General features: G+C 42.4%; 1 protein-coding gene across 1 annotated transcript in view; it reads right to left on the reverse strand.

The window, feature by feature from the left end:
- The window catches only part of shroom4 (shroom family member 4), a 126,067-nt gene that overhangs the window by 83,062 nt on the left and 17,220 nt on the right, over positions 1–25,785 (reverse strand). Inside the window, exon 2 of the mRNA XM_036146279.1 lies at positions 10,503–10,654. Coding sequence (XP_036002172.1) covers positions 10,503–10,654 — 152 coding nt within the window. The remainder of the gene's footprint in view (positions 1–10,502; positions 10,655–25,785) is intronic.

Consider the following 25,785-nt stretch of genomic DNA (forward strand, 5'->3'; position numbering starts at 1 on the left):
GTTCAACCCAATAAGTCAAGGCAAGGACGTTTATTTGTAAAGCACTTTTCAGTAACAAGACGATTCAGGGTGCTGTACATGAACTGAATAAATAAATAAATAAATAAAACATAAGAAAGGAAAGAAATGCATTACAGAGGCCAGCATATTGCAGTGGCCCACTGGGGGGCCTTGGGCCAATAGGATTTAGCCAAGGCCGACTAACTATTGATTAGGAACAATCTAAAAGGTGAAAAAAACTATGTTTTTCAAAGAACTCTATCCATGGTAAAAGCTCTCTTTATGACCTACCTTATAGCTTCCTTGTTATACCCACTTGTAGGTTAAAAGAAGTAGCTTCCTTTTCCTGCGGTTGAAAACAAATTGGTATGTTGTTTGCTTCCTATAAACGCTGTTTCTTTCGTAACAAACATTTCTACGCGCACATTAAGCTGGACAGGAAGTACTGAGGGAAAACTTTGGAGGGAACAGGAAATGATACGTTTGCCGGGGAATGCCGCTTTGCTGTGTTTATAGCGGTGTGTGTGTTAGCGACTAGCTAACACACACACACGGACAGACAACAGATCAAACAAAGGGTCTCTGAAAACAGGAGGCACTGAGGAAGGAACATTTCCAGGTCGGGAGAACAAAGCACCCCAGAGATATTTCCCCCTACCAGAAATACCTTAGAGAGAGAAAATAAACAGGAAAAATGACATACGCTGTGGTTGCTACAACGATAAAGGAGCTGGAGAATGGCAGGTATCCAGGTGTACACAGTTACGGCTAATAATATTCCTACCCCTGGCAGGTTTAGGTTTAAGGTGACCTTTTAGTTTTATCAATGTGTTTCTTCTTAGGGCCACATGATGGGGGCACTGTTGCCTTGTAGCAGGAAGGTTTTGGGTTCAAATCCCTGGGCTCTTTCTGCATGGAGTTTGCATGCCTGGCTTGTCTCTGGGTACTCTGGCGTCCTTCCACAGTCCAAAAACATGACTGGGAATAATTTGTGTCTAAATTGACCTTAGATATGTGTGTGTGTTCACGGTTGTTTGTCTTGTGTCTCTGTGCTGGCCTGTGATGGACTGCCGACCGGTCCAGGTTGTACCCTGCCTCTCGTTCAACGACCGGTCATGCATAAGCGGGAGAAGGCTCTTTCTACCAAAATCTAAATTAGAAGATACTTTTAAAATACAAAGTAAAATACTTTTACTTTGTTTCATAATTTTTTAAGAGATGGCTGTCTGATTTCCTATCAGATTTTCTACATCTATACCTGCCGAAAGTATGACTAATATTGGTCTCAATTGTATACCCCTGTTAACCCGGACAACAGGCTGGACTAGACTGATCTTCTAAATGTTTGTTGTCATCTCTGCCATCTCTTGGGGTAGCAAAATTAGAGCCAGTGACTTAAAATAAAAGCTCAACAAGCTTATAAAGAAGGCGGGTTCTGTTCCTGGGTCACACCTAAAACCTCTAGAGATGATCGTGCAAAGGATTCTTCACAGAATGAAGAACATTACGGACAGCCCCGAGCATCCTCTTCATCAGACTATCGTACAACAACACAGTGTCTTCAGTCAGGAGCGTTTTCATCAAAGATTTTTAGCCACAATTTGAAATAAAGGTTGATGGAAAAGGCAAAAATTCAAAATAACTTCCTTGATTTCACAAAGAAAGTTGTTACGCTCGCTTGAGGTGGTTTTTGTCTTTTCTGAAAGAGTAAATGTACAAAACTGGAGAAGGAAACAAACTTGTCAAATAAGTTCTGACGGAGCGAATGCTTACCTCACATGACTGATCAGCTGTTTCCCCTGTCTGCATCTTCCAGGATATTCCCATAACGCGCATTAAATCAAATTTCTTTCTCAGCGTCTCCAGACAGCAAGTAACATCGTCAACACTAGTTGACATGACAGAACAGTTACAACAAATTCCTCAAAACTTCTCTCCATTTTATTAGACGTGTGGTCCATGCTAGTTTATTACAGCCAGGCGTGACGTCAACTTCTGATGAAATTAAGCTCTGCTGACGCCTGGTTAATTCGCTCCAAAGCAGAGGATGGAAACGTGCCTAATTCACATTTTGCTTTTTTTTGTGACATTTTAAACGTTTGCTCAAAATTGCATGACAGTTCGATGGAAACGTGGCTAGAGGCTTCTCCTGGTCCGCTGTAAGACCGGCCGCCATAGAAGACCCTTCCTGCCCGCTGACATCAGCATCATCAATCCTTTGAAGAAACCTGCATCATAAAAGTTACATTTAATTTCCCTGTGGGATTAATAAAGTATTTTTGCGACTGAGTTGTATTGAATATGAGAGAAAAATGGGAAAATTAAGATCTGACAATGTTTACATGCTTTCTCATTAATAGTTGTGTGTTAATGTTAAAATTAAAATCACTGTCGTTCAGCTTCCCAGGACACTTCTTCAGCAAACTACTGAGGAATGTAAATTGAGTATGACCTACTGTAACGTTCTGTATCCAATCTTTACTTTACTTGTGTCGACATCTGCTGCTGAAAAATAATCGGCCGCGCAAATCTTTCACCCTAAATAGTAACTTTTTTTCTCCTTTGTGGGTTGTTTGTCCGGTTTCACTACATTTTTCTAAAAGAAGGGTCTGCCTGAAATACAAGGGCGGTTAACACCAGCGTGGCCTCTCCTAGCTCCTGAGCTGTCTTGTGAAAATGCCAATGAGGCATTGGTAGTGAAACAAAAGCGAACATGGACCAGAACACAATGCAGTCTCACCCTGCGCTGAACCGCTACACGGGCCAGTAAATTCCTGCGGTCAGCCATATTTAGCCGGCAGGCCTTCTTCTGGCCTGGGAATTACAGGATAGTGTAGCAAGTCGGAGCTAAATTCATTTTTATTTAAAGTAAGAACAACACTGCTGAGGAAAGAGGGCACGGTTCGGCTAACACAGTGGGACACCATGTGACACTTTCAAAAATATCCTGGACAATGAAAAATATTTCATGGCACTTAAATACATTTTACTCTTTTATAGCGTGATCTGAAAATTACTTTTAACAATTTTCACATTGTTTATTATTAGAAGCTCAAACTTCTTTATGGGATTTTGAGTGATAGACCAAAATCTCCCTGATGCATACGTGTGAGGTTTAAAGACAGTGATGCATTTAAATGTTTTACCAATGCAAATCTGAAGGTCAAGTGTGCCTTTATACGTAGCAACCCTTTACTTTAACACAGAAAACACGCAACAGGAACAAGGGGAACAAAAACAGGCTGGTTCACACGGCAGGATTTTAAAATAGTTGGCAGATTTCCAAAGCCTGAGAGACACCACATATTAAAAAAAAGGTTTGCAGTGACTCAAACTGCAAAGGCATGGTTGCATCCTCATTTTGGATAAGCATCCTCATTTGGATAAGCATCCTCATTTTGGATAAGCATCCTCATTTTGGATAAGCATCTCATCTGAATATCCTCTTAAGTAAGGCGAGCATTCTGCTTCTCATTCCTTTCACAATTACATCCAAATGCAAAGTTGGATTCTCAGTTCTCACAAAGATAAAAACAAAATACAGAAATAGACTGAATGCTGCACCAGACATGCGTGTTGTATTGTCCTCTTGTACACCAGACTGGACTGCAATACTAAAAACAAGCAGGCCCGTCCATCACATTAGCCAAGAGAACGGAAAATCTTTAGCATTTATTATTTTCATCCTTTTTCTTTGTGCGAAACATGCTTTTATTGTATGTATGTTTTGCTTTGATTGTTCCGGTTTGGGCGATACTCAGAAAAACTAAGAGCTGATTGTTTATCTGCCTATTTCTGCAATGTTTTGTTTAAGTAGATTGATTGATAGATTTAAGAAGTGATTTCAAATTCAAGTTAAACTTTGACATCATTTGCAATTGAATTAACCAATAAAACGCATAACAAACGTGTGCGATAAAGCTATTTTAAATCCCAATTGGTCTATTTTCAGCAAATAAAGCTTTGTTCAAACGTGGCCACAATATTTAACCTTTTTGAAATCGTGGGTCACGCCAAAAAAAGTTTGGCACTAGGATACTTCTCAGGATACAATCCAAGAACTAACCTTCTAGGTAGGGTAGGAATGTGACTGGCACGTAGCTGCTGGGGGAGGTGATTGGAGAGAGAAACCAGGGGAGGACAGTCATCGGGCGGCAGTGAAGCTGAGAGAGGACCTGAACTGAGACCCATTAACACAGAAATAAGAACCCAAACTAATACACAGACAACAGAGGACAAATAAACTCAACACAAAACAGCCAACCAGGTACAGAACACTAAGTGACAAAAAAAACAACAAAGCCACAAGGTGATCCAAGTCCAACACCAAAGTGACAAATTGTAGTTGTAACGATGACAAAATGTTAAAGCGGTATGGATATTTCTGTGACCTATAAACCAAAGCTCTGCCTCAGAGCCGCAGAGGCCGCTCTGACAGAAGCAGAAACGTTACACAAAAGCAGCTTTTAAGCCCCATCTCCTCGCCAACCCCACATTTCCTTCCTCTGCTTTTTACATCGTATAATTAAATCTACGTTTTCTTGCCCGCTCCGTCAGCTGAAAAGGCCATTTATTCAGAAGCCAGCTGTAAAACAAGGAAGGCCGTTACTGGGCAATTTCCTCACGACTCCACGACAAATCCACTGAGATGGTGAAAAGGCGACCATGTAGCAGCTTTGGATCAAAGCTTTGCTCCTTGGAAATGAAACCGACCTTACACTAACAGGAGGCATTCCTGCTTCTTATTAATATCCACCCGGTCACAGCCAGAGCAGACGCGGAGTGTAGAGCAGAACCTCAACAAATGACACCCTCTAATGGTGGAAAAGCTAAATGACTCCCGTTTGAAGCGTCAAATGGATATATATAATGATTAAAAAGAAATAGCACCTAAACTCTACAGTAGAGTAGAGATTTTTGTTCCATTTTAACATTGCTGCACCCAAATAATACCTGTTCGAAGCTTTTTGACATCTCCTAAAGCAGGGGTGTCAAACTCATTTTGGTTGAGGGGCCGCATACAGCTTAATCTGATCTCAAGAGGGCCACACGAGTTAACTCATTGCAAGATTAAATAGAACTAATAATAATAATAATTAATTTCACTTTTACACAATATATTATGAATAACCTCAGCGTTTTTAAGAAAAGTATGTGCAATTTCAACAATACTTTTACTCAGTTAAACATTTACTTGTGCATTATGCATAAGAACTGATTACAGTGATTATACAATGTTGAAAAACATTTATTCACATTTTTTGGAACTTAAAAACACTGTCCTGCATGACAAAATACATCAAACATGATAAAATACATCAAACAGATTGATTTAAATTTTTCCACACCTGAAGCTGAATCTGCTAATTAAAACACAGCGCCCCTCCAATATAGGAACTGCAGATTTTCAATTAAACGAAGTACATGTTTTTTTCAATAATTGTTTTATCATTCTCTTCCTTTTATCTTGTCCACTTGTGAAAGTCAAATCTGATGAGCTCTTTGTGGCATCTTATTGCCACATTGCCAGACAGGACACTGAAATGATGCATTTAGCCACAGGGCCGGACTAAATTGTTCGGCGGGCCGTATGTTTGACACCCCTGTCCTAAAGGGTCCTATTAGGAGAGGTGGAGCCTCCCTGCTCCAACAATCCCCCCGTGTTATTACCAGAGGTGCTAATGAGTTCTGGCTTGTGACTAAGGAGCCTTTTCCACTGTTAGAAGTATACGAGAGCCAGGAGTCCAGACTGTGAGCGTTTCGTCATCCCTGGACGGGCGGCTTGTGTTGCCGCCTGCCGTAAAAACCCCTACGGCACCTTCCAGGTGGCTTCCTGGTTCCTCTGCCCGCGACTGGACGCCAGGCTGGGAAACACTGCGTCACGCCGCGGCACAGCCGGCCAAGACGGGCTATTTTTGGGTACCGTCCTTTCTGACAAAAGCGGGTTTGATTTATGAGCAGGCGGGCGGATCAGGGATCTTGGCCAATCGACACTGAACAAACTCAGGCTGTTCCTCTGAGTACGCACGGACTGGCGGTAAACTGTGGCACTCATTTTACTGTTCAATCTCCTCTTAATGGGATGTAAAAGCGCCGGAGTCTCTGGAGGTTTTCTGCGGCTCTGTCGAGCTTAGAGTGTTCCCCCTCCCCCACCTGTTGCAGCATCCTGCCAGTCGTGGGGAGGACACCCCCAGATAAAATCCAGAGCCACCAGTATCCTTCAGAAGTGACCTAATTGGTGGATGAGAGTCCATTTCTGTGGATATAGAGTCAATATCCATCCAGATGTTCTGTGAAGACCTCAGAGGTTTGTCAGAGAAGGTCAGTGAGCAAAGCGTCATGAAGCCCAGGGAGCACAGCAGGCAGGTCAGGGAGAAAGCTGTGGGAAAGTCGGGTTATTAACGGATCTAAAGCAACTTCTCAAGGTTTAAACATCTCAGAGAACTTTTCAATTCATCATCGCATGATGGGAAGAGTGCAGGAGGGCACAACTTTAAACTACAGAGTCATCCAGCCAAACTGGGCAAGGAGAAATCGTAGAAAGCTGCTAAAAGGGTACCTCTGGAGGAGCTGCAGAATTATGCAGCTCCGTTGTGAGACTTTGCTGTCAGGACAGAGATTATTTGTGCAAGAAGAAAGAAAAGGAAAGCCATCTCAGGCCATGTGGGGGAGGCCTTAAACATGTGAAGGGTCCTTTGGTCAGATAAGTAAAGGCTTAACATGAGACACTTCAGACTGGGACTAGGATAACAAGCCTGCACCAACATCTACAATGGGATTATAAATCAGAGCATATGCATGCTTAAAAATGGTCCAGTCAAAGTCCGGATCTAATATGCGGCAAGGCTTGAGAACCGATGCGCATAAACAGAAAATGATGTATCATGTTCCTTCAGATGTGCAGTTAAGGTCTACTCTGATCACATAAATTCCCATGAAGCTTGTAGTTGGAATGAGACAGACAGGGGGCTCGACCGTGTGTGCAGCTCGACTGCATCACATCTGGGCACACTCACACACCCCGGCTGCTGGAAAGTCCCCGACAGTCTGCATACCAGACCGCGTGACACGCAGATGAGTAACCGAGTAACATTCTCACCATAACTAGTAGCATTCCTACAGCCATTTTCGGTCGGCTCCTCCACCAGGACTCTTCACTCATTTGCACTCTGCGGCCATTTGTCAGCACTGTAGAGCGGCCTGGCTGCTGCAGAACCAGAAGGAACCCCCCCTGTGCAGATTCTGGATGCTGGACGCCTGGCTTAGCCCAATTCAGAACAAGATGTGTACGGTGTGTTCACACATGATGCTCTACTTCAAACAGGATCCATGGAGGAGCAACGGCAAAAAGGCTCACTCGTAGGTCTCAACATTTTCATGACCTCTTTAAACGTTCTAGTGAAGAAAAGCGTGTTAGAAGTCAGAAAGGTTTGCTATGCACAGGCCAGGGAATGTTTCACTAGCATCACCGTATTTCAGAGCTGCGCTTTAGGAAGTGCAGCAGGCCACTTTGCGCTTGTGCTTTCATCACTTCGCCTGCTTTTGCTGTATATTTTAGCCAACTTTCCCCTCTACTGTAATGCAATGCTCATCCACTGAGTTCTTGGACACTTTAAGGCGCATGAGGCAGCATCTGCCTCAACGCTCAGCTTATTCAAAACTAAGTTTGACGCTAATTTAACGAGTAGAGACACGTCCTGCTGCTCGTCCAGAACCTGAGGTTTTAAATGTGGAAATGTTGTTCATGACCTCAGATCGGCGACAGAGGTTCAACCCGCGCCCTCTGATTAAACGCCGACGTGCCAACTGGACTTCATTTCGCCGTGTGGAAATGTTCCTGCTGTTTCGCTTCCAGGGCCAAAACACCGACGGTGACTCAGTGCGTGCCGAGTGGGAAAACACACTTTCACCTCCTGCACCAAGCAGTGCAACGGCAGGGCAGAGCGATCGAATGGCAACTGCAGCTTACTACGGCTCAGAAAACCTACGCAAAGACGCATTAATGGGAGTTATTGTTACACATCACTGAGGGTCAGATGAATACATGCTGTTGCAACTAAATTAGCACTGATTTTAGTCATAATGGCTGTGTGCTAATCAACGGTGGCTTTAATTTCCATAAAAAGACAAAAGTCATTTGAAGAGGCAAACCTGATTCGACTGTTCTGTCATGTGGTCATAGGTTGTTGTTTTTTTAACTTTTGTGGCCAAAACAGAAGGTCTAATTTTAGATTAAAGTGGAGTTATCTTAAAGGGGATTAGCTAAACAGAGTAAATTATGTTTCTGGGTGGCTGACATCCCTTCAAAGTTGATCTCTTACAGTCGTCAGCAGCAGGTACGGAGAGCTAGACGTTAACCTTTAGCTGGTATTCCTTCTATCATTAAATGTATATTTTTATTGCTACCGATAAATTGGTATCCTGGAGCATTGTTAAAGGGAGAGATCAAGATTTTCCAAGAGGGTTTCACAATTAAAGTGCTCTACAACATGGAATAATGAACAGGCGTACTAATCCAGTCAAACCTAAACACACAAGAGGAAAAAGCTCTGCTCGGTTAAAGGCTTGCAAATAAAATGGTTACAGCAGCATTTCAAAGAATCAACAGGAATTAATGAACATAAAAAGGAGCATTGATCTCGTCATTATGAGAACATTTCTTATTCAAGATACGATTTGGGATTTAGTGGGACGTTAAATCCCAATTAATGACATCTGAAAACCCCAAAAACTGACTGTAACACCGGAATTGTTATGTTATTTTTTTTTTTACAATTCTTCTGGGAAGGCATTCTTCAAGATGTAGGAGTGTGTCTGTCTGCATTCTTAAACATTGTCCCAGAAGCACATTTGTGAGGTCAGACGCTGATGCTGGATGAGGAAACCCGACTCCCAGCTCATACCAAAGGTATTCTATCAGGCCGAGGTTAGGAGAAATTCCTTAAAAAAACTTTTTTAGTTAGCTGCAGGGCTGGGCAATATGGCCTTAAAATAAATCTCAGATTTTTTCCACAATAAACCAGATTTACGATTTGAATCGATGTTTTTTTCTTTAAAAAAACTATTAGAAACAACAAGGAAATCATTCATATTAATTTTGTTTTTATTTGACACAAAAAAATGAATTTCCCTGTTGGTGCTTGATGTGCAAACCTTAAAATAAGGCAAAAATAAATAAAAGCTTCTGCTTGAACAAAGATGAGTGTCTCCTATTGTGATTAATAGTGCAAGAACTTGCCTTTCACAAAACTCACACAGCAGCTGCCTGTGAGACAGCGCTGAGGGAATAGTGAGACCCACGCAGCTCTAGCAGTTGTCCTGAGACAGTAACCACAGACAGACAGATTGCTGCTTTCAAGTGAAGCTGCTAAAACAGCAAAAACACAGAAAAGGGTCTGAAAAGTCCCCAAATAGAGTCGCTAAATAGGAAACAATGGACCGTCTCTAGTTTTTCTTCTCTACTGAGAGCAGAGCAGACAGTAGCCGCCAGCAGCTTCTCAGCGAGCAGACAGGAGCCAGAGGAGCTGGTTTTTCAAAAGTAAATTTTAACATTTCACGATACTTAAATTCATTTCAAACTCTGATCATGATTACATTGTTTTAACATGTTTTTGAACTGAGTCTGAAGGTTTCCTCCTTAAAGTATTTCCCTAATATATTTTCCTAAAAATATATTCAACATTGCAAGATTTTACTAAAAAAAAAATCCCCCTTTCAGGACTGATTTATGACAATGCAAAATAAAAAAATGCAAATTTTTTATTTTATTTTTTGCATTGGCAAAAAAAAAATGAAAAAAAAAATGTTGATTTTCCAAAAATTACATCTTCATAAATTGTAAATTTGAAATTAATCGATAAAATCAATTTATGAGCCAGCCCTAGTTAGTTGTCAGAAGTGAAAACTAAGCAAATGCAGCGGCACAGCTAACCTCAAAGCATTCTGGACACAAACGTGCGTATCAGAAGGATCCTGGTGGGTTTCTCCATGTACACACAAAGTCAAGTCAAAGTTAGATGTTTGTTTTTTTCCAGCATCCTTAAATTTCACAGTAAACACCCTAAAAATGAAGCGTTCCCGTCTTTCCTTCAGCTACATAAACTTAACTTTCTACCAACGGCCCACAAAGCGGCCTGGTTGAAAGCAGATCTTTAGTCATCTAAAAAAGTTTATCCAAAGAATCCCACAGACATTTAAGGCCTCACCGCTCAAACGTCTGACACTTTATCTGGGAAGATTTCTTTGAAGTGTGTCTGGTAAACTCAACCCTGACACAAGAGGAAAAAGGACAGTCGCGTCCTTCTTACGCCCTCCTCCTCCGCCTTCCTTCCCTTCCCACCGCTGTGAGTCAACGTCAGCACACCAGAAGAAGAAAAGCAGCATCAGCACGTCTATTTCTGTCAGACAAACAAGCCCCTTTTAGACGGCTGAACTAAAGCTGATCCCTGCAGGTACAAAGACCTCGTGTTGTGACCAACTTCACGCTTTCTGGCTGCGTTTACCTCCTGACTGTGAGCTTCAGTATCCTGTACGACCCCTTGATGAGGATGAGGGCTTCCTGGCGGCTGCCGTAAAGGGCGGATCCATTGATGTTGATGAGTTCATCTCCGACTTTCAGCCTCTTGCAGTGGGCAGCCTTCCCTCCGTCCTCGATCTGAGGACAAAGATGGGATTTGGTTGAGACGAGGGAAAATTAGCTGGAGCGCTGACAAGGACGCATTCACATAAAGAAAAAAAAAAAAAAGAAGAAACACTCATCGTTAAATTTAGGGGAGAAAAAAATAAATAAAAGCCTCTGAAGGATCCCGTGGCGCTGCCAGGACAACGACGCCTTTAAAAACCTGTTTTTGGAGACATTTTTTAGTTAAACTGTCTCTGTCCCCATGACAACCTCGCCCCGGAGAGCATCTCCAAAACAGCCCTTAAATTAAAACATCCCACAAACCTCGTCACATTCCCCCTGCAACAAGCTGAGTGTGTGTTTGGCTGAGTGTTCATGCATTACTGGGATGTCTTTGTGTGGTTTGAAGTAAAAAAAAAAATAAAAAATAAATGTGGTGCAGGGTTGGGTGAGGTAATAAATCCCACTAAACAGGAGGAGGTGATGAGCAGCATTTAGAAAGACAGAAGCACGGATGGATGGGGAAACAATCCTGCTTGCCGAGTTGATCGACAACAACAACCAGGAAGTGTCAACAGAAGAACAAGAAACCAACGCTTAGAAAACGATTAGCCAAATAGAAAAAGCTGCAGGCACAAAATGCATTACTGCATCTAGAACACAACTAGGAATGTCCTGATCCGGGTATCTTAGTCCTGATCCATATTACGAATGGACGGACAGTCCCACGCTAGGGCTGGGTGATATAGAAAAAAAAAAACATATGGATAAAATAGAAGTCAGATTTGATCGATATCGATAATTATCAACAAATTCAAAACATATATTTTAAGTGCAGCTCTGGCCGTTTTAAGCAACCTATTTTTAGATACAGTACACTGAATTCAAACTCAACCCTTTATTCAACCAACTTTTTACCAAAACTGCAAGTTTTTTAAAAATGAAAAAAAGAACATGTGCTCTCTGAACTCTTTGAAGGGGGGCGGAGCATTCCTGGGTCTGCGTTGTGATTGGTTGAGAGGATGTAATGATTGTAACATTAGCCTACATGGCTAGAATGCAAAATGAAGGAAAACTGTTATTCTATTTAACTTTTTATTGACTCTTTTCGTCCATCATCGATATACGTCTATGGATCAATATGTATTGTTAGTGAATTATCGTCCAGCCCCATCACCCGCTTTGTTAAAATCAACCCTTTGTCTGGGCTTAAAAACAAACTAAGCTGCTTTAAAGTGCAGAACGACGACACGCCACAATCCATCAACGTTACATCACATCTACTCAGCTCACTGATCAATAACATCATCAGTATCTGCTCTCCGCCGCAGCAACAGGCAACGTTGCAAAACATACAGCTGCAGTCCTCAACGAACTCACTCCTTGCTCTTGCTAAAGATGCTTTCATGCTAACGTTAGCCTGTTACCCCTCTGTTTTGATAGAACTTGTTGATAAAACATGCTTCAATGCAGTTCAAGTCTACTCAGAGTGAGAAAAACGCACATACCATAAGCTGTCCTGCCGTATCGTGCTTTGTGCTTAACGACATTGACAGCTGTTTGGACACAGAGCACACTGCGGTACAGACAGGAAGTGAAGTCACTGTAAAAGGAGAAAAGCCCCTGGGAAAAAAACAGATTCTGCTGTGACCCCCAAGTATGATGCTGCCACCACTGTGTTTCACTCTTAGTATGGCGTTCTTTTGATAATTTCTGTGGCACGAAACTCCAAGTTTGGTTTCATCGGGCCTTAGCGCAGATGTTACACAGGACAAGATGTTTTCTTTGGAAGAAAGGAATTAGTTCTTTCGCCCCTACTTCTTAACCTAAACAAATGGAGCACCAAATAAATGTCCTGTAAGATGGTGAACACAAGAAGTAGTTTCGGAGTATTGCTGTTGCCTCGTTCAAAGATTTCAGGGAAACCTCCAGTTTTTGTAAAGCCAGAGTATTGATGACTGTCCTCATTCTGCCGTGCTGTCTGAATAATGAAGCGTACCCTTCTCCTGACTGACATCTTTGTACAGAGAGATCCTCCTGATCCTTGGTAACGTCTCTGCAACTCTATCAAATGATGGCTCTCACTGAAGGATACAAAAGTCATGATAATCCAAAGAGCTTTATTTCAGGTTAATCAGATTTCTCTCTTTTATGGATTAGCTTTTATCAAGCGATATCTGTTTGCTTGTTTATTTTATTCAGATGATTTTTATTGTTTTTAGTGTATTTAATTGTTGAAGCAGCTTTGTTTAGCGTACTATGTCCAAGACAAATTTCCCCGTGGGGACAATAAAGTATCTATCTATCTATCTAGATTTAATATAAGTTAGTTAATGTGAACTCTAGTTCACACCCACCTGAATCAGGAGGCGCTTCAGCGTAATATCAGTTTTTCTATTTTTTTTTTTTTTAAATTATTCTCCCCCTGCTACCAAATTAGCTTGTTTTGCAGTTGCAGTGTAGAATGAAATGTCACATTAAAAGGTAAAACCGGGATGTGTAAACGGTTGAGCGATCTGTATCGGCAGGTCAAGGGGTTGACAACAACCGGCTTTGAAGCCAGTGGCATCTCGTGATAAGTGAAGTGGGGCACAAAAACTCAACATCTGTTAGCAGCAACTCATTTTTTTGTGATTCATACAACCTGACTTTAATCAATTTTAAATGAAATAGATATATTAGCACAAACCAGCACACTAGAAGTCAGGCGCACTGGAATCTGTTTCAAGCGAGGGGGGCTGATGGCTGGGTTGGAAAACACGTGACGTCATTATGTTAAGGGATGTGGCTGACGGCTGACATTAGGGTCACCCGCGCGTGAACGGGGGCGTAATGGAGCCGCTGTCTGGTGAACATTATTGCACACTAATTGCACAAAGAAAACTAAAATAATGCGGCGTGCTGGCTGCAGCGCATCAACTCCGCTTCTCCGGCCCCGTCTAGCGATCGCCACCTCCCCTCCGCCGCTATTTAAGTAGAACAATGACTAGAGCAGAATTAAGTTGTAATTTACCGGAGAGGAAGTTTAGACCTCAAATTCTGTCGTAGTATGATGCCCCCCCCAGTCCATTCGGATTGTCTGCCTACGCTCTTTTCATTGAAAATATCCATTTCTTTCTTCTTTCTTCGTCCTTCGGTAAACGACAGAAACGTACATCCAACGATTTGGAATGCCTCTGTGTGCAACCGGCAGCACAACAAGTCGTAGGCATTGTTTAGATTCCAAACATAAACTAACTAAAAGTACGCTCTAAATCACCCGTTTTGTCATATAGTAGACAAGAGCAGTACTGTGTTTTTGCCTACCCGCGGGACCCGGATGTAGCGCTGACGTTACGTCACGTCACGCGTGAACTGGTCTATTATGTTACTCCACAGCCCCCCGTAAAGCCCTTTGATATTGTATCTGTTTGTAATTATTATTGTTCTATATTGTTCTTGTATGTTCTTTTTTGCAAAAAAACTCCACAGCCCCCCACCATGGGGGGCTGATGCTATTACGAGGGAGGCTGCAGCCCCCGCAGCACCCTCCTTCCCGCGTCTATGCTAGAAGTGTTATTTTACATAAGCTACAATTTTATTTTTATACAATTACAAATAAAGGCTCACTGATACTGTTAATTTATTGAACAGACAATAGGACAACCAACTCTAGATGGTGGCACAGTATCAGGCAGAACGTAAACGTATATGTTGAGCATTTTGATTGGATGATCCTTGGGGCCATAGTATTTGTGCCCCGCAGCTGTCTACTGAGAGCGTGTTGGGCAGGCGCCATGCGATTTCAGATGTTCATTATTTAAACAAACGTCGGTGGCCCAGCCCCAATATCGAGGTGCCTCAAGAGGATTTAGCCTACTGAGCTTGTCACTTTTCTGGCAGATTTAGATATGTAGACACAAATGTTCATAACAGAATTTTATTGGTAAGAGAATTGGTCTTTTTTTACAATATTACTCTATAAAGAACGACCCAGTCCCACTGATTATTGTGAACATAGAGCTTCACAGCGACATCTGGTGGGTTCTGGCCACAGCTTGAAACTCCGGTCGGTGCAGATCCATGTTGCAAAACGTGTGTTTTAAATGGCATATTGTCCAGTCCAAAAACAGGAAGAGGGTCTAAAACCCCCACCGACATTTTTGAAGTACAAAAAAAAAATAATGTCATTATCCGAGGATGGCAACAACAAATGTAAAAAAAAAAATGTAGCAACATAAAAAAGCCTCCTAATCTGTTTGTATACAAACATTTTCCAGCCACTTTTTTTTTTTTTAAAACCCACACAAGAAGGCTCCCGGGCCGAGCCGAAGGCATTCGACACCGTTTATTTTCACTTGTTTCTAATGAGCTTTCCGCTCTGAAAACAAACCAGAGGCCAAAAAGGGCTTCGGTGTTTATCGCTGCCCATACTGTGGCGTACCGTTCACCCAGACGCGACAGCGATAAAAGGACAATAAACCGTGCTGGTGGAAGTTTAAAACATACGACTCGGCTCAGCTCTTGGTCCTGCAAGAACTATCGACGTACCGTTCAGTTAAAGCAAACTTTCCCTCACTTTCCCGCAGGAGACTAAATTTAGGGGTGCCAAGGAAAGATGGCGGCAAAAGAAGGAGACAGAGAAAGGATGAGCAGAACATAAAAGCAGTACAGGAAGGTAACGAGGACAAAACAAATGATTCAGAGGGAGACGGAGGGCCGAGGAAACAGCAGAGAAGAAAAAAGGAAGGGAGGAGACGACCTCAGGGGAACAAGCTGTAATTTGTCTCACACACACACACACACACCTGTGGATTTTACACACTCAACCCCAGCGAGCAGACATGTGGGGCATAATTAGAGAGTGGTAATAATAGAGTTGATTATGGAGGGTATGTTTCTATGTGCAGCTGATGAAGTCATTAACCAGAGCAGCTTTCTGGACACAGGAGGGGATGGAAGTCGTTAGGCGCTGCGGCTTGATAACAAACACCTCCAGGCCAGAAACAGAGGGCCAACTTTCCACACAGCACGGCTTCTAACGTGTTGCAGGTAGGTCAAATATTAACTCCAGCGGCCGCAGCGATCGCACCGAAAACACTTTGAAAAACCCGACCTGTTCTATCTTTTGCACCAACTCGGTGTGGGGTCCAGTAGATTCCCCACAAATGAGCGATCCTTTGATTAAGCTTTTACAGCTTTGCCCTTCACTTCACCCAGGAAGACCCCACTGAGATATAATGCCTGTTTTTCACGAGATCGCCGTTCATGCAGGCGGTGCGTGTAAAAAAAAAAAAAAAAAAGGATTTAATGTAGGAGTCCCGAGTTAAAGAGAGGAAAATAAATGTGAAGAGTTGTCTAATCTCTGTTGACGTGATATCCTTTCAGAACTGGAAACTCCTTTACCGCAGCATTTCCCACGGCTCCAGGAACGTGTCCCCTTGTCCCATAACGTCAGGTACTCGGCGCTTCATGGCCGTTGGTGCAAAGGATTTCATTTAGGGGTATGAGAGTAAAAATGACAGGTTGATCTCACTTCTCAGAGTTTTATTTAAAAGAAGTTGGAAATCGTGTGTCATCATCCTTCCATCTGGAAACTATGCACCGCTTTGTGCCGGCCGGTCACATAAAACACCATTAACAAGCATCCAAGTTTGTAGCCATGACGTGACAAAATGTTGAAAGGTTCACAGGGTGGGAAAAGATCTTTAAGGCGGAGCGAAATTTCTTTAACACTTTAAATAAGCAAATTCCCGATTTAGCACTTTAGCAGTACAGTTTCAAGCTAAAGTAATTTCTCTATGTTGAGGGTTTTTACCCACTTCCTCTACACAAAACACACAAATGCTGGGTGACAATCACATTTTTTTTTTTACAATGTGTGTTTATTTAAATCAGTCATAATATTGTCATAATATTTATTTCAGCATAATATAGTATTAAAATCGTCTAAGTGATGAGAGGAGGAGGACTCATAATCACTATTGGATTTAGGACCACACATTATGCTATTAATTCCATTTTCTCAGTTTGGATTTAGGATTTGGATTTCTTTTTGTGTAGGAATCCATTTTAAACCACGTAATATACGAAAACGTGCTAATACGTTGCCATGATCTAATTAATCTAGCACCTTCCCCCTGTACATTCCCAATGAAAGAACAGCGACACAGAGACTCTAGTGGTGTGTCTGTGTGACGTGACTCACTCAACCAAAGCTCCGCCCTCTTCCGCATCGAGGGCCGTGTATGGGAGTTGTGAATCTAGAAGACCCGTCCTTAAAAATTTTACACCCAGAAATATTGACGTCAATAGCTCTGCCCCGCAGGGGCAAACTGAAAATCCATAGATCGCAAAGCTCACTTCACCAACCCCAACTTGCTATGGAGGTATTACCGTCTACTTTAGGCAAAATTGTTCAAATATTAAATGTGGGCAGAGTAAGGTTCTGGTACAGGGGTGAGTTACCCTTTAAGTGAATTAATCACTGCATGATTCCAAGCTGTTTTTTTTTTTGCCTTTGCAAATCAACATGTTTTCAATATTGACCAAAGTAATCACAGTGATAATTCTTTTCATTCAAGCATCACTAGTAGACACACTCATACACACATTGCCTTTTCTGTCAAAAAACTTTGTACCGCACCAATGCCCAGAATGTCCAAGTTATATTCCTTTCCCACTAAACTGGAAATGCAGAAACAGATGACAAGTCACTTCTAATTATTATTTTTTTTTATGGTGGAGTTATGAAACAACCCTGCCAGGAAAAGTGCTACAGTAGTTAGCAACTAGGTGAATTATCGCCCCCTTGTGGTGCTGTTGTTAGCAGCATGTCACTTCCTGGTGGGAGTGGATAAAGCCACACACCTGATTCGATTTGGTACGCTTTAAAGACTATCTGAAGATTTAAAAAAAATGTTGCTCAAACTTTCAAGAAACATACAGTTGTCTTATACCATATGTCTCAACATACAACCTAAGAAAAAAAAAGGGCTAAATAATGCAAGTATTTAGTTTCCAGATAAAAAGTGTTAGTTTTGAGCTCCAGCTAAAGATCCACCACTGAACAAACTCAACAGCATGTGTTTTCATTCATATGTCATTAATGACCCCCCCCCCCCCCCCCAAAAGAAAGAGTCAGAAACCAGAACAGTCCCAGAAACACCCACTGTATGCACACAAAGAACAGAAACAACTCTTGTGCCAAATAATCATTGACGATGATTTGTACCAGCCTACCTCCTTTTTTTTAGGTTAACATCTGGTCAAAGACGTTTTTCTTCCTGGCATGTATATCTGAAGCCAAAGGGCCGTACCGACGGGCCTGCCTTGTGTTAGGTGTGTGTGTGAGTCTCTGCCATGGTGCCGTGGGATGTCCAGACAGGGTGAGGTCAGCCCAGGCACAGGGGAAATGAGAAGAATGCCCTCTCTGTGAGCTCAAACACACACACACGGATCAGGCACACCCTTTTATATTTAGATTTAAGGAGTTGCTCTGTGTGTGTGTGTGTGTGTGTGTGTGTGTGTGTGTGTGTGTGTGTGTGTGTGTGTGTGTGTACGTGCTCCTGTGTGGAACAGTGCCAATTTCTGTGCACATTAATGGGGGAAAGGGGTAAATACATAAAACACTCTACTATCACCTGAAACACACACACACACACCTGTATTTAACAAGAGCATCTTTAAAGACTGAGGCGATCAGCTTTGCTCTGAAGATTCATAACAGTGGTGTGCAAACCTTTGACAGTGGTGATAAAGAAGACAAACGCGTAGATCGCCATTAAACAGCAGGACCCCCCCCCCCGCCCCAGTGCTTTACAGAATACATGCGTTTCCCGTGTTTCAGGAACATCATGTGTGCACACAGTAACGCTGGGGGAAGCCGACGTCCTTCTGAGAGCCATAATCCAGGCCCGTTAACATACCTACACAGATTTCTGGTTGATGATTTGGTTTATCGTTACGGTAATGGCGAGGGCCAGCGGGTGGGGGTGTTTTGCTCAATCAACGTCAGCATGAAGCCTCTCAAGTGGAGGAAATGTGGTTATGTCTCCGCTAACTATGGTCAGGGGGTCCCCCACGCAGACATAATACGTAGACGCCTCATTGGGCGCAGGTTTGCATGTTGACGTAACCACCATATTATATGTGGCAGAGAGTAGTGAAATATACATAGATATATTTCACTACTCTCTCTCTATATATAAATATATATATATATATATATATATATATATATATATATATATATATATATATATATATATATATATATATATATATATATATATATATATATATATATATGAGAAAAACATCATATTATGAGAATTAAGGGGGAACATTTCCAAAATAGTCACAGTTTGCAGAACAATTTTAGTCCTGGAGTAATAGGGCAAGGTTAGATTCTTTTAATTATTTTTATTTACGAGTATAAAGTCAGGAGAATGAAGCCAAAGGGATACGAAAAAAACTCGTAATATTACAAAAATAAAAATATTACGAACATAAAGTATATTCTGAAATTAAACTCCCTCTGATACTGCCTAAGTGTCTGAGTCTAACAGCAGATTTGCCACATTCAACATGGCGGACGCTCTGACTCATCTGCAGCACAGGCAGACCCCCCCCCAACGAGGTCTCTACGAATATAATGTCTATGGTCCTTTACACGTGCATTTCCCCACTGCAGAAAAAGAATTGGTGGTTGTCAGCTTCAAGCTTTCAGAAGACTTCGAAACATTTTACGAAAACAAACCTGAAGAGTGCTTTATGCGTTTGTCCGACCAGCTCCCCCGTCTACGCAGAAGAAACGCCTCCCCGCAGCAATACGCTGCACCGCTGTGTTTTACTGTGGTGACGGTGGCGCTCACCGTTACTTTTCTGCCACGGTGTTTTACATGCACGCCAGGAAGGTCAACATGGAGGTCTTCTGACCAAAGCGCTGGTTTCCCACAAGTTTGCTCTGGCTTGGGGCAAAGCAGCAAACAGGATTTCCTTTGGGTTAGTCACGCCGACTTTGCAGCTCCTCCAGAGTTACAATGAGCGTCTTTGCTCAGTGTACGGGGACGGCAATGTCCACGACATGCTGATGATGATGATTTATAACCTACTCCAAGCTCGAACCACCTCCCTGACCAGCCTGCTATGCTCCCTGTCTTTCATCATATCATGTTACTTGCTCCCCAATCTTTTCACTCGAACATCTGCAGCCTTTAGAGAACAGCCGGATTCATTCAAAGATTACATTACTAGAAGGTGGAATCTCTGATTTTGTAACTTCTGAAATATTTAAGAGATTTCAGAATAAAAGAGGCTGAATACAACACTATAGCCTGACATGGTCATACTCAATTCTAGTCAGAATTTGAGTCTGATACTGCTCCATAGAGCTGTGATTATGGGGCGTGTTTCGAACAAACCAGGAAAAAAAATTCCTCTGCACTCAATTGGATAGACCTACAACCAATAAGAGCAACGGAGTGTGTGACGTATGTTTAGCGACGCATAGTTGTTGTCAACGGAACTCAACTGTTAGCCTAGCATAAGAAGATGAGCGTTAACGATTTTTGCCGGTGTTGCAAAAAGAATGTAAGGATCCAAGGAGTCATTGAACACACAAACCTGTCAATATCGTCTAGAACAGACCTAATAGCAGAATCTACACACCTCAACTCTCCAGCGGCAGCCATCGTTGTTGTAAACAAATTCAACCCAAGCGCGCTTTGGTGACGTTGATCATCTGTCCATCATCGTATAAAGCCCGCCCTGACGATTTGATTGGCCCGCCAGATATTGGGCGAGCATACTCGCGCTACTATTGAGCAATGCCAGACCGAACTTCCCGACCTAAAACGTTGTGGGCGGGGCTAAGTTCGGAATGGCACCCAGGCTAACAACACTACGCCAGTCTGGAGGCAGCAGACCCAACCTGCTGCTGGAACCATTTGCTAGCGTTACGGTACAGAAATGTCAGTCCTTAGAAACAATCATCTTTGATTTTCCCGTGGGCTTAAAGTAAGAATTGATGTCTTGCAGGACATATTCTCCAAAGACAAACTAAGTATTTCATGCGGAGCCTCGGCTCGGTGTGTTGGCGCCTCTAATAGAGCGATCAACACGACAGGCCACTACAGGCGGCAGAAAGGCCCCAGCAATGTCGGCTCTCCCTCAGGGGACAAAGGCCCCAGCAACTTCATGCTCCTGCCATTGTCTGCGCCGCCACTGTTGGGCTCCCATGCATAATGACTGTGCCTGAGGGGGACTCGGTCCTTTATGGGATGGAAACATGAGTAGAGGAGCTGGAGGTTTCACTATCACTTCTATCAAAAGCTCTGGAGGTTTTTTTTCCCACATTTTCTGTTTTGACAGCTCTTAAACTCACCTTTATTTGCACTGGCTGTTCAGGGCAGTTCATCGCCGCCAGTCGGAGTCGTTCTGTGCGTGAGGCTTTGTCCAAAGTGAGGTTAAGGACTGTGAATGTAACATAAACTCGCCTTGTGTGGGATGAGTGGGTTACAGCCAGGGGTGGAAATTAAAAATTCCTTCAACCTGCCACTTAAACATTTTAACCGCCGCTATTTTTATTTTTATTTTGCGTGGGTACAACATTTGCCTCGGTTACACAGACCCAGCACAGTCAAATCATATAAGTTGTGTGATTTATTCTTAATTTTGTAAGAAAAGATTTAGTCTCATCCCTGCAGTGATGTGTAAATGTGTATTTAGACCAGTAAATACACCTAAACAGTGGTTTACTGTAACACGTTCTTTTCAGGTAATTACTAACTTTACCAAAGCTACACAACCCTGTTATTCATAAAGTGAAATCTGATTCTGGCAGAGGTTTCATTTCATTTAAACCTTTTATTTAAACTTTTATTCCCCACCCCTTATCCAGGTTTTATACCCTAGTTACTATACTTCTACCCAAGTAATAACTTAATACTTTGGACACTTCTGGTACAGATACACAAACACTCAGGGTGTCTTTTTTTAAAAGAATATTGATCATTTATTATTGCAGTAATATAATGACTAGAGATGCTTTAAAATAAAAAGCTTGGATATGTGTGTATCATTCAACAGAACACAGCAAAAGAAAAGTCTGAATTTCTTTCCTTACAAGAACGGACACTTAGTCGGTGTATTCTGCTAAACTTTTTCTGAGTATATGGACCTCCGTCTCAGTGTCTTCAAATAATACTGTATAAAAATAAACAAGACCACCTGTTTAAATGCAATAAGTTCTTTCATATAACTGGAAGGCTTTGACTTATCACGACCCTATAGGATTTATACAGAAAAACAAATTCTGACATAAATGTACTCTTACTTTTATTGTGTCCTATATGCATCCATATAGGGTTAAAATCGACAATTTCAAAAGGCCTGGATGTGACCCAGAAGTTGAAATATTGCTCAGTAGAAAATTGGGGATTGGGATCAATAATTACAAACAGAAGAGCAGAGAAAACAATCTGGAGACACTTAAAACTTTCATAACAAAACTGTCACGTCTTGAATTAATCTGCCACTTAGATTTTAAAACAGACTAAATGATTCGTAAAACTGGCTGTAGCAATTCTTTATTAGTATTTATTAGTTTTAATGAAAACCGCACGTCGGACTCAGCCCCGTAGAGAGATGGCGCTAATCGGACTCGTCTACCCGGAAGCCAAACGTAAACAGAAGAAGAAGAAAAAGGCGGAAGTGTTGAATCTCACTGTTAAATATGAGACTTACTAGAACAAAATGCGCTCCTTTGGAAATTCTAAGAGTTGCACCTCCGTAGTTTGACTCCATGTCACACGTACCGTCGTCATGCTTCTCTCCGCTCCTATGTTTTCATCAGAGAAGGCGAAGAAGAATCTAATTGTTCGAGCTTAGAACTGGGTAATTCTGGTCACCTGCATATTTCTTGGTACCTCTCCAGTAAGAATAGGGATAAATTAACACATACCAAAATATCAATTCAGTTCAACTCATTTCAGTTTATTCAGGAACCCATACCGAGGTCCTGATCCTCAACTTAAGTTCACATATTAAAAAGAAATGCCACTAAACGTTTCTAAGAGTCTTTTCCTTACACCTATAGCATTGCGTTCCTCATGTCTTGCATGGGTGGAAAAAACAAGGTCCTCTTTCTTATACAACTTAGCAGAAACACACACACAAACACACACACCCTTCTTCAACCTCTGCCCTCCAGTCTGAGCCATGTGAGGTTCTCCTCCCTTCCTCACACCCACGCTCGCACAAGGCCTTCTTTATCGGGGCGGGAGGAGGGGAGCTGTCGAGATGGAAAAAGAAAGCTCCCACGCTCGCAACGAAAGCACCAGCAGCCATGTCGGCGTGCGCAGTCTGCTGCCGTCGAGCTTCATTGATCCCCGGCGCTGCAACTGTCCTTGGACGGCCTTTCCATGGAAACGCTGAAGGGAGCAAACGAGACAATGATGCCCCAGACGTATAAGCCCCCTCGTAGGGATGGGGTTTCAGCAGCGGGCCCTCGCAGGAGAGCGGAGACCTCGGGTCACCGACACAGTGGGATCAAATTCAATAGCGGAGTGACAGAGGAGGGGAAACGGGAATAGGGTGAAATAAGTGGAGTGGAAAAGAAAAAACACGAGGAAAAACGTACGAAGAAAAAGAAGAACGGACGCGAGGGAAGAAAATCCCAACGCTAACTCTTTCAGATCACAGATTATTTTCAGACCTTTTACAGGCAGGACTGGAAACCAAAGAAAGATCGTATGAGCCCGGTCACGAGGAGGAACACCAGCATGCGAATGAATGCTCAATCACTTGACAGCAAAGTCTCATCTCTTAGATTAAAGTGTGTTTTTCTTTCGGGCAGAGGACCGATGCTTCTTTACTCCATCTATTGCCCTGGCCCTGCGTCATCGTGAGTGCCATGAAGCTGCCAGCAGAGCCAGGTGTAAAGATTGGACACGGTTTTTAATATGACTCTCGTTTTTTAAAGAATGCAGGGATTTAGCAGGAGGATTTTTGGATACGGTTTTGCCTCGAAGGACACAGAGATTCGACACGTCAGCAAAACGTAAAAAGCGTAAATAATGTTCAGGATCATAACCTGCCAAGTTTAGGCTGGGAATTGAACTGAAATTGAATTGAAAAAACGTGTTTCTAACCTTCCTGCTGTGAGCATCGCTCATTATTTGCATAAAGAGCAGAGTTGATGTCAGTAGCTGTGTTTCCATCCAATTCTCGTGAATTTTGAACAAACTTTTAAAATATCAAAAAAAAAAGAGGAAAATGCTGTTGTTTTTCCTGCACGGATGAGACTAAGAAATGCTTGAATCTGTTCATCGGTCCATACGTACCTCTTGTTGCCTCCAGACCTGCTTTCGAGCGTTATGGGAATATCCAGGAAGACGGCGGCAACAGAAACAGCTGATTGGTCATGTGAGGTAAACGTTTGCTACGTCAGAACTGATTTAACAAATGCGTTTCCATCTCCTCTTTAGCGCATTTACTGTTTTTTTTTTTTTGTTAAAAACAACCTCAAGTGAGCGTGAAAACTTTTTTGGTTAAATTTAGTGAGTTAATTCGAACGTTGCCATTTCCATTAACCTTTTCTAATGTGATACTTCAAAATACCCATCAAAAAACGTTGATGGAAACGCGACTAGCGTGTGATGGAGAGCAGTGGTCGTAAAAACGGGGTTTCAGCAATTTCAAACAAAGATAAAAATGATCATGATGTTTGATATTTTAAACTGGGTTTAGCATTTTCTATTAGCGATTAGCATGATTAGCATTTTTAACTGTAAACACTAGTCCCTGAGTGTATTCCCTAGAGAATGGGGACTACTACCTTATGTAAGGATTTCTAAAAAGCAATCGTAAATCAAAAAAATGTTCGACGACAGGTGATGTTGAAGACTCAAACAGATAAATAAGAGCACCTTTACAGTTTTACACGTCTCCTCCCTGCAGCCGCACACCTGATCCAAAAAATATGCTTCTGCTGGAAGTCTTAAAGTTTGCCAACAGGTGGAGAACAGCCAGAAGAAAACAGGCGTCCCCTCTTTATGGACAAGGTAAGCACAAAAGGGTTGTTCGGAGAACCTCTGCCAGGTACAGAGTCAACCACAATGAAATGCTGAACGGTGCTAGATGCTAAGCTAACAGTACAACACGGATGTTTGAGAGCAACACAAACGGTCAGTAAAGCTCCTGTATCTGCACAGTGGTAAACCTCCTGGTTTACTCGCTGTCATTAGCTTGATGGATCCGGACAGGCAAATGACCCGGTTCGGCTGGTCTGAGCTCCCTCGCTGAGATTTTATTGAGCATATAATGCGGTATGCAGGTCTGCTGTTAACGCAGGATTGTGACGGTGAATGGGGATGGGTGATGTGGACCTACAGTAGTATATGAAGAACACGGGACTCCATGGGACTTCGCTGGATGTCCTCAGTGCCCCTTGACATTGAAGAAAGCAGTGTGAGCATTTCACACAGCCACACCAACGGCGGCAGCAGCTTCGTCTGTTTGTTTTCAATGCAGAACTGCTTTGGAGACCATTTAGCATGTGCTGGAGTCACTTTCTTGGTGGGTTTCTTCCTCTGTATATTTTGAAAAGCTGTGCTGCAGAGATGAGACTAAATCATTTCTTAATAAGATGTCGTCTAAACTTTGCCTGTTAAAAATCACACAGAGAGGCTCCGTACGTAGATTAATGCACTCAAGTTCTGCTGCGAAATACTGGAAGTAAAATAAACAGCAAAGAGAAGGCTGGGACTCCCTCGTACAGTTTATTAAAGAACCAGTTAAAATCTTCTGACACTTTAGAAACCTATAAAGAATAACAATGAAGAAGAGATGCAGTTTAATAACCTTTTTATGCAGATATGAAAGGGTTTCAACAACTCAAAGGATGAAAAGATTGAGGGGGGGGGGTAAGATTAAAACAGTTAGAAGGCGTGTGTCGCCTATGTCGTTTGATTGACAAGCGATCTTAGGAAAAATCCAGCGCTGAAAGCCCGCAGCTTTACACCAAAGATTCTCTTACCACCTTAAGCCCCACTAATGCCATTAGAGTCAAACTTAATCTGTTGAAATAAGCCCCTCGTTACCGTCGCCGAGCTGTGGGCCACATCAAAGCTCCGCCAGCCACGGCGCTCTGAAGGGAGGCACAGCAGTGCCGTGCATAGCCC

The sequence above is a fragment of the Fundulus heteroclitus genome, chromosome 14 (genome assembly GCF_011125445.2).
Source record: "Fundulus heteroclitus isolate FHET01 chromosome 14, MU-UCD_Fhet_4.1, whole genome shotgun sequence".
NCBI lineage: Eukaryota > Metazoa > Chordata > Actinopteri > Cyprinodontiformes > Fundulidae > Fundulus > Fundulus heteroclitus.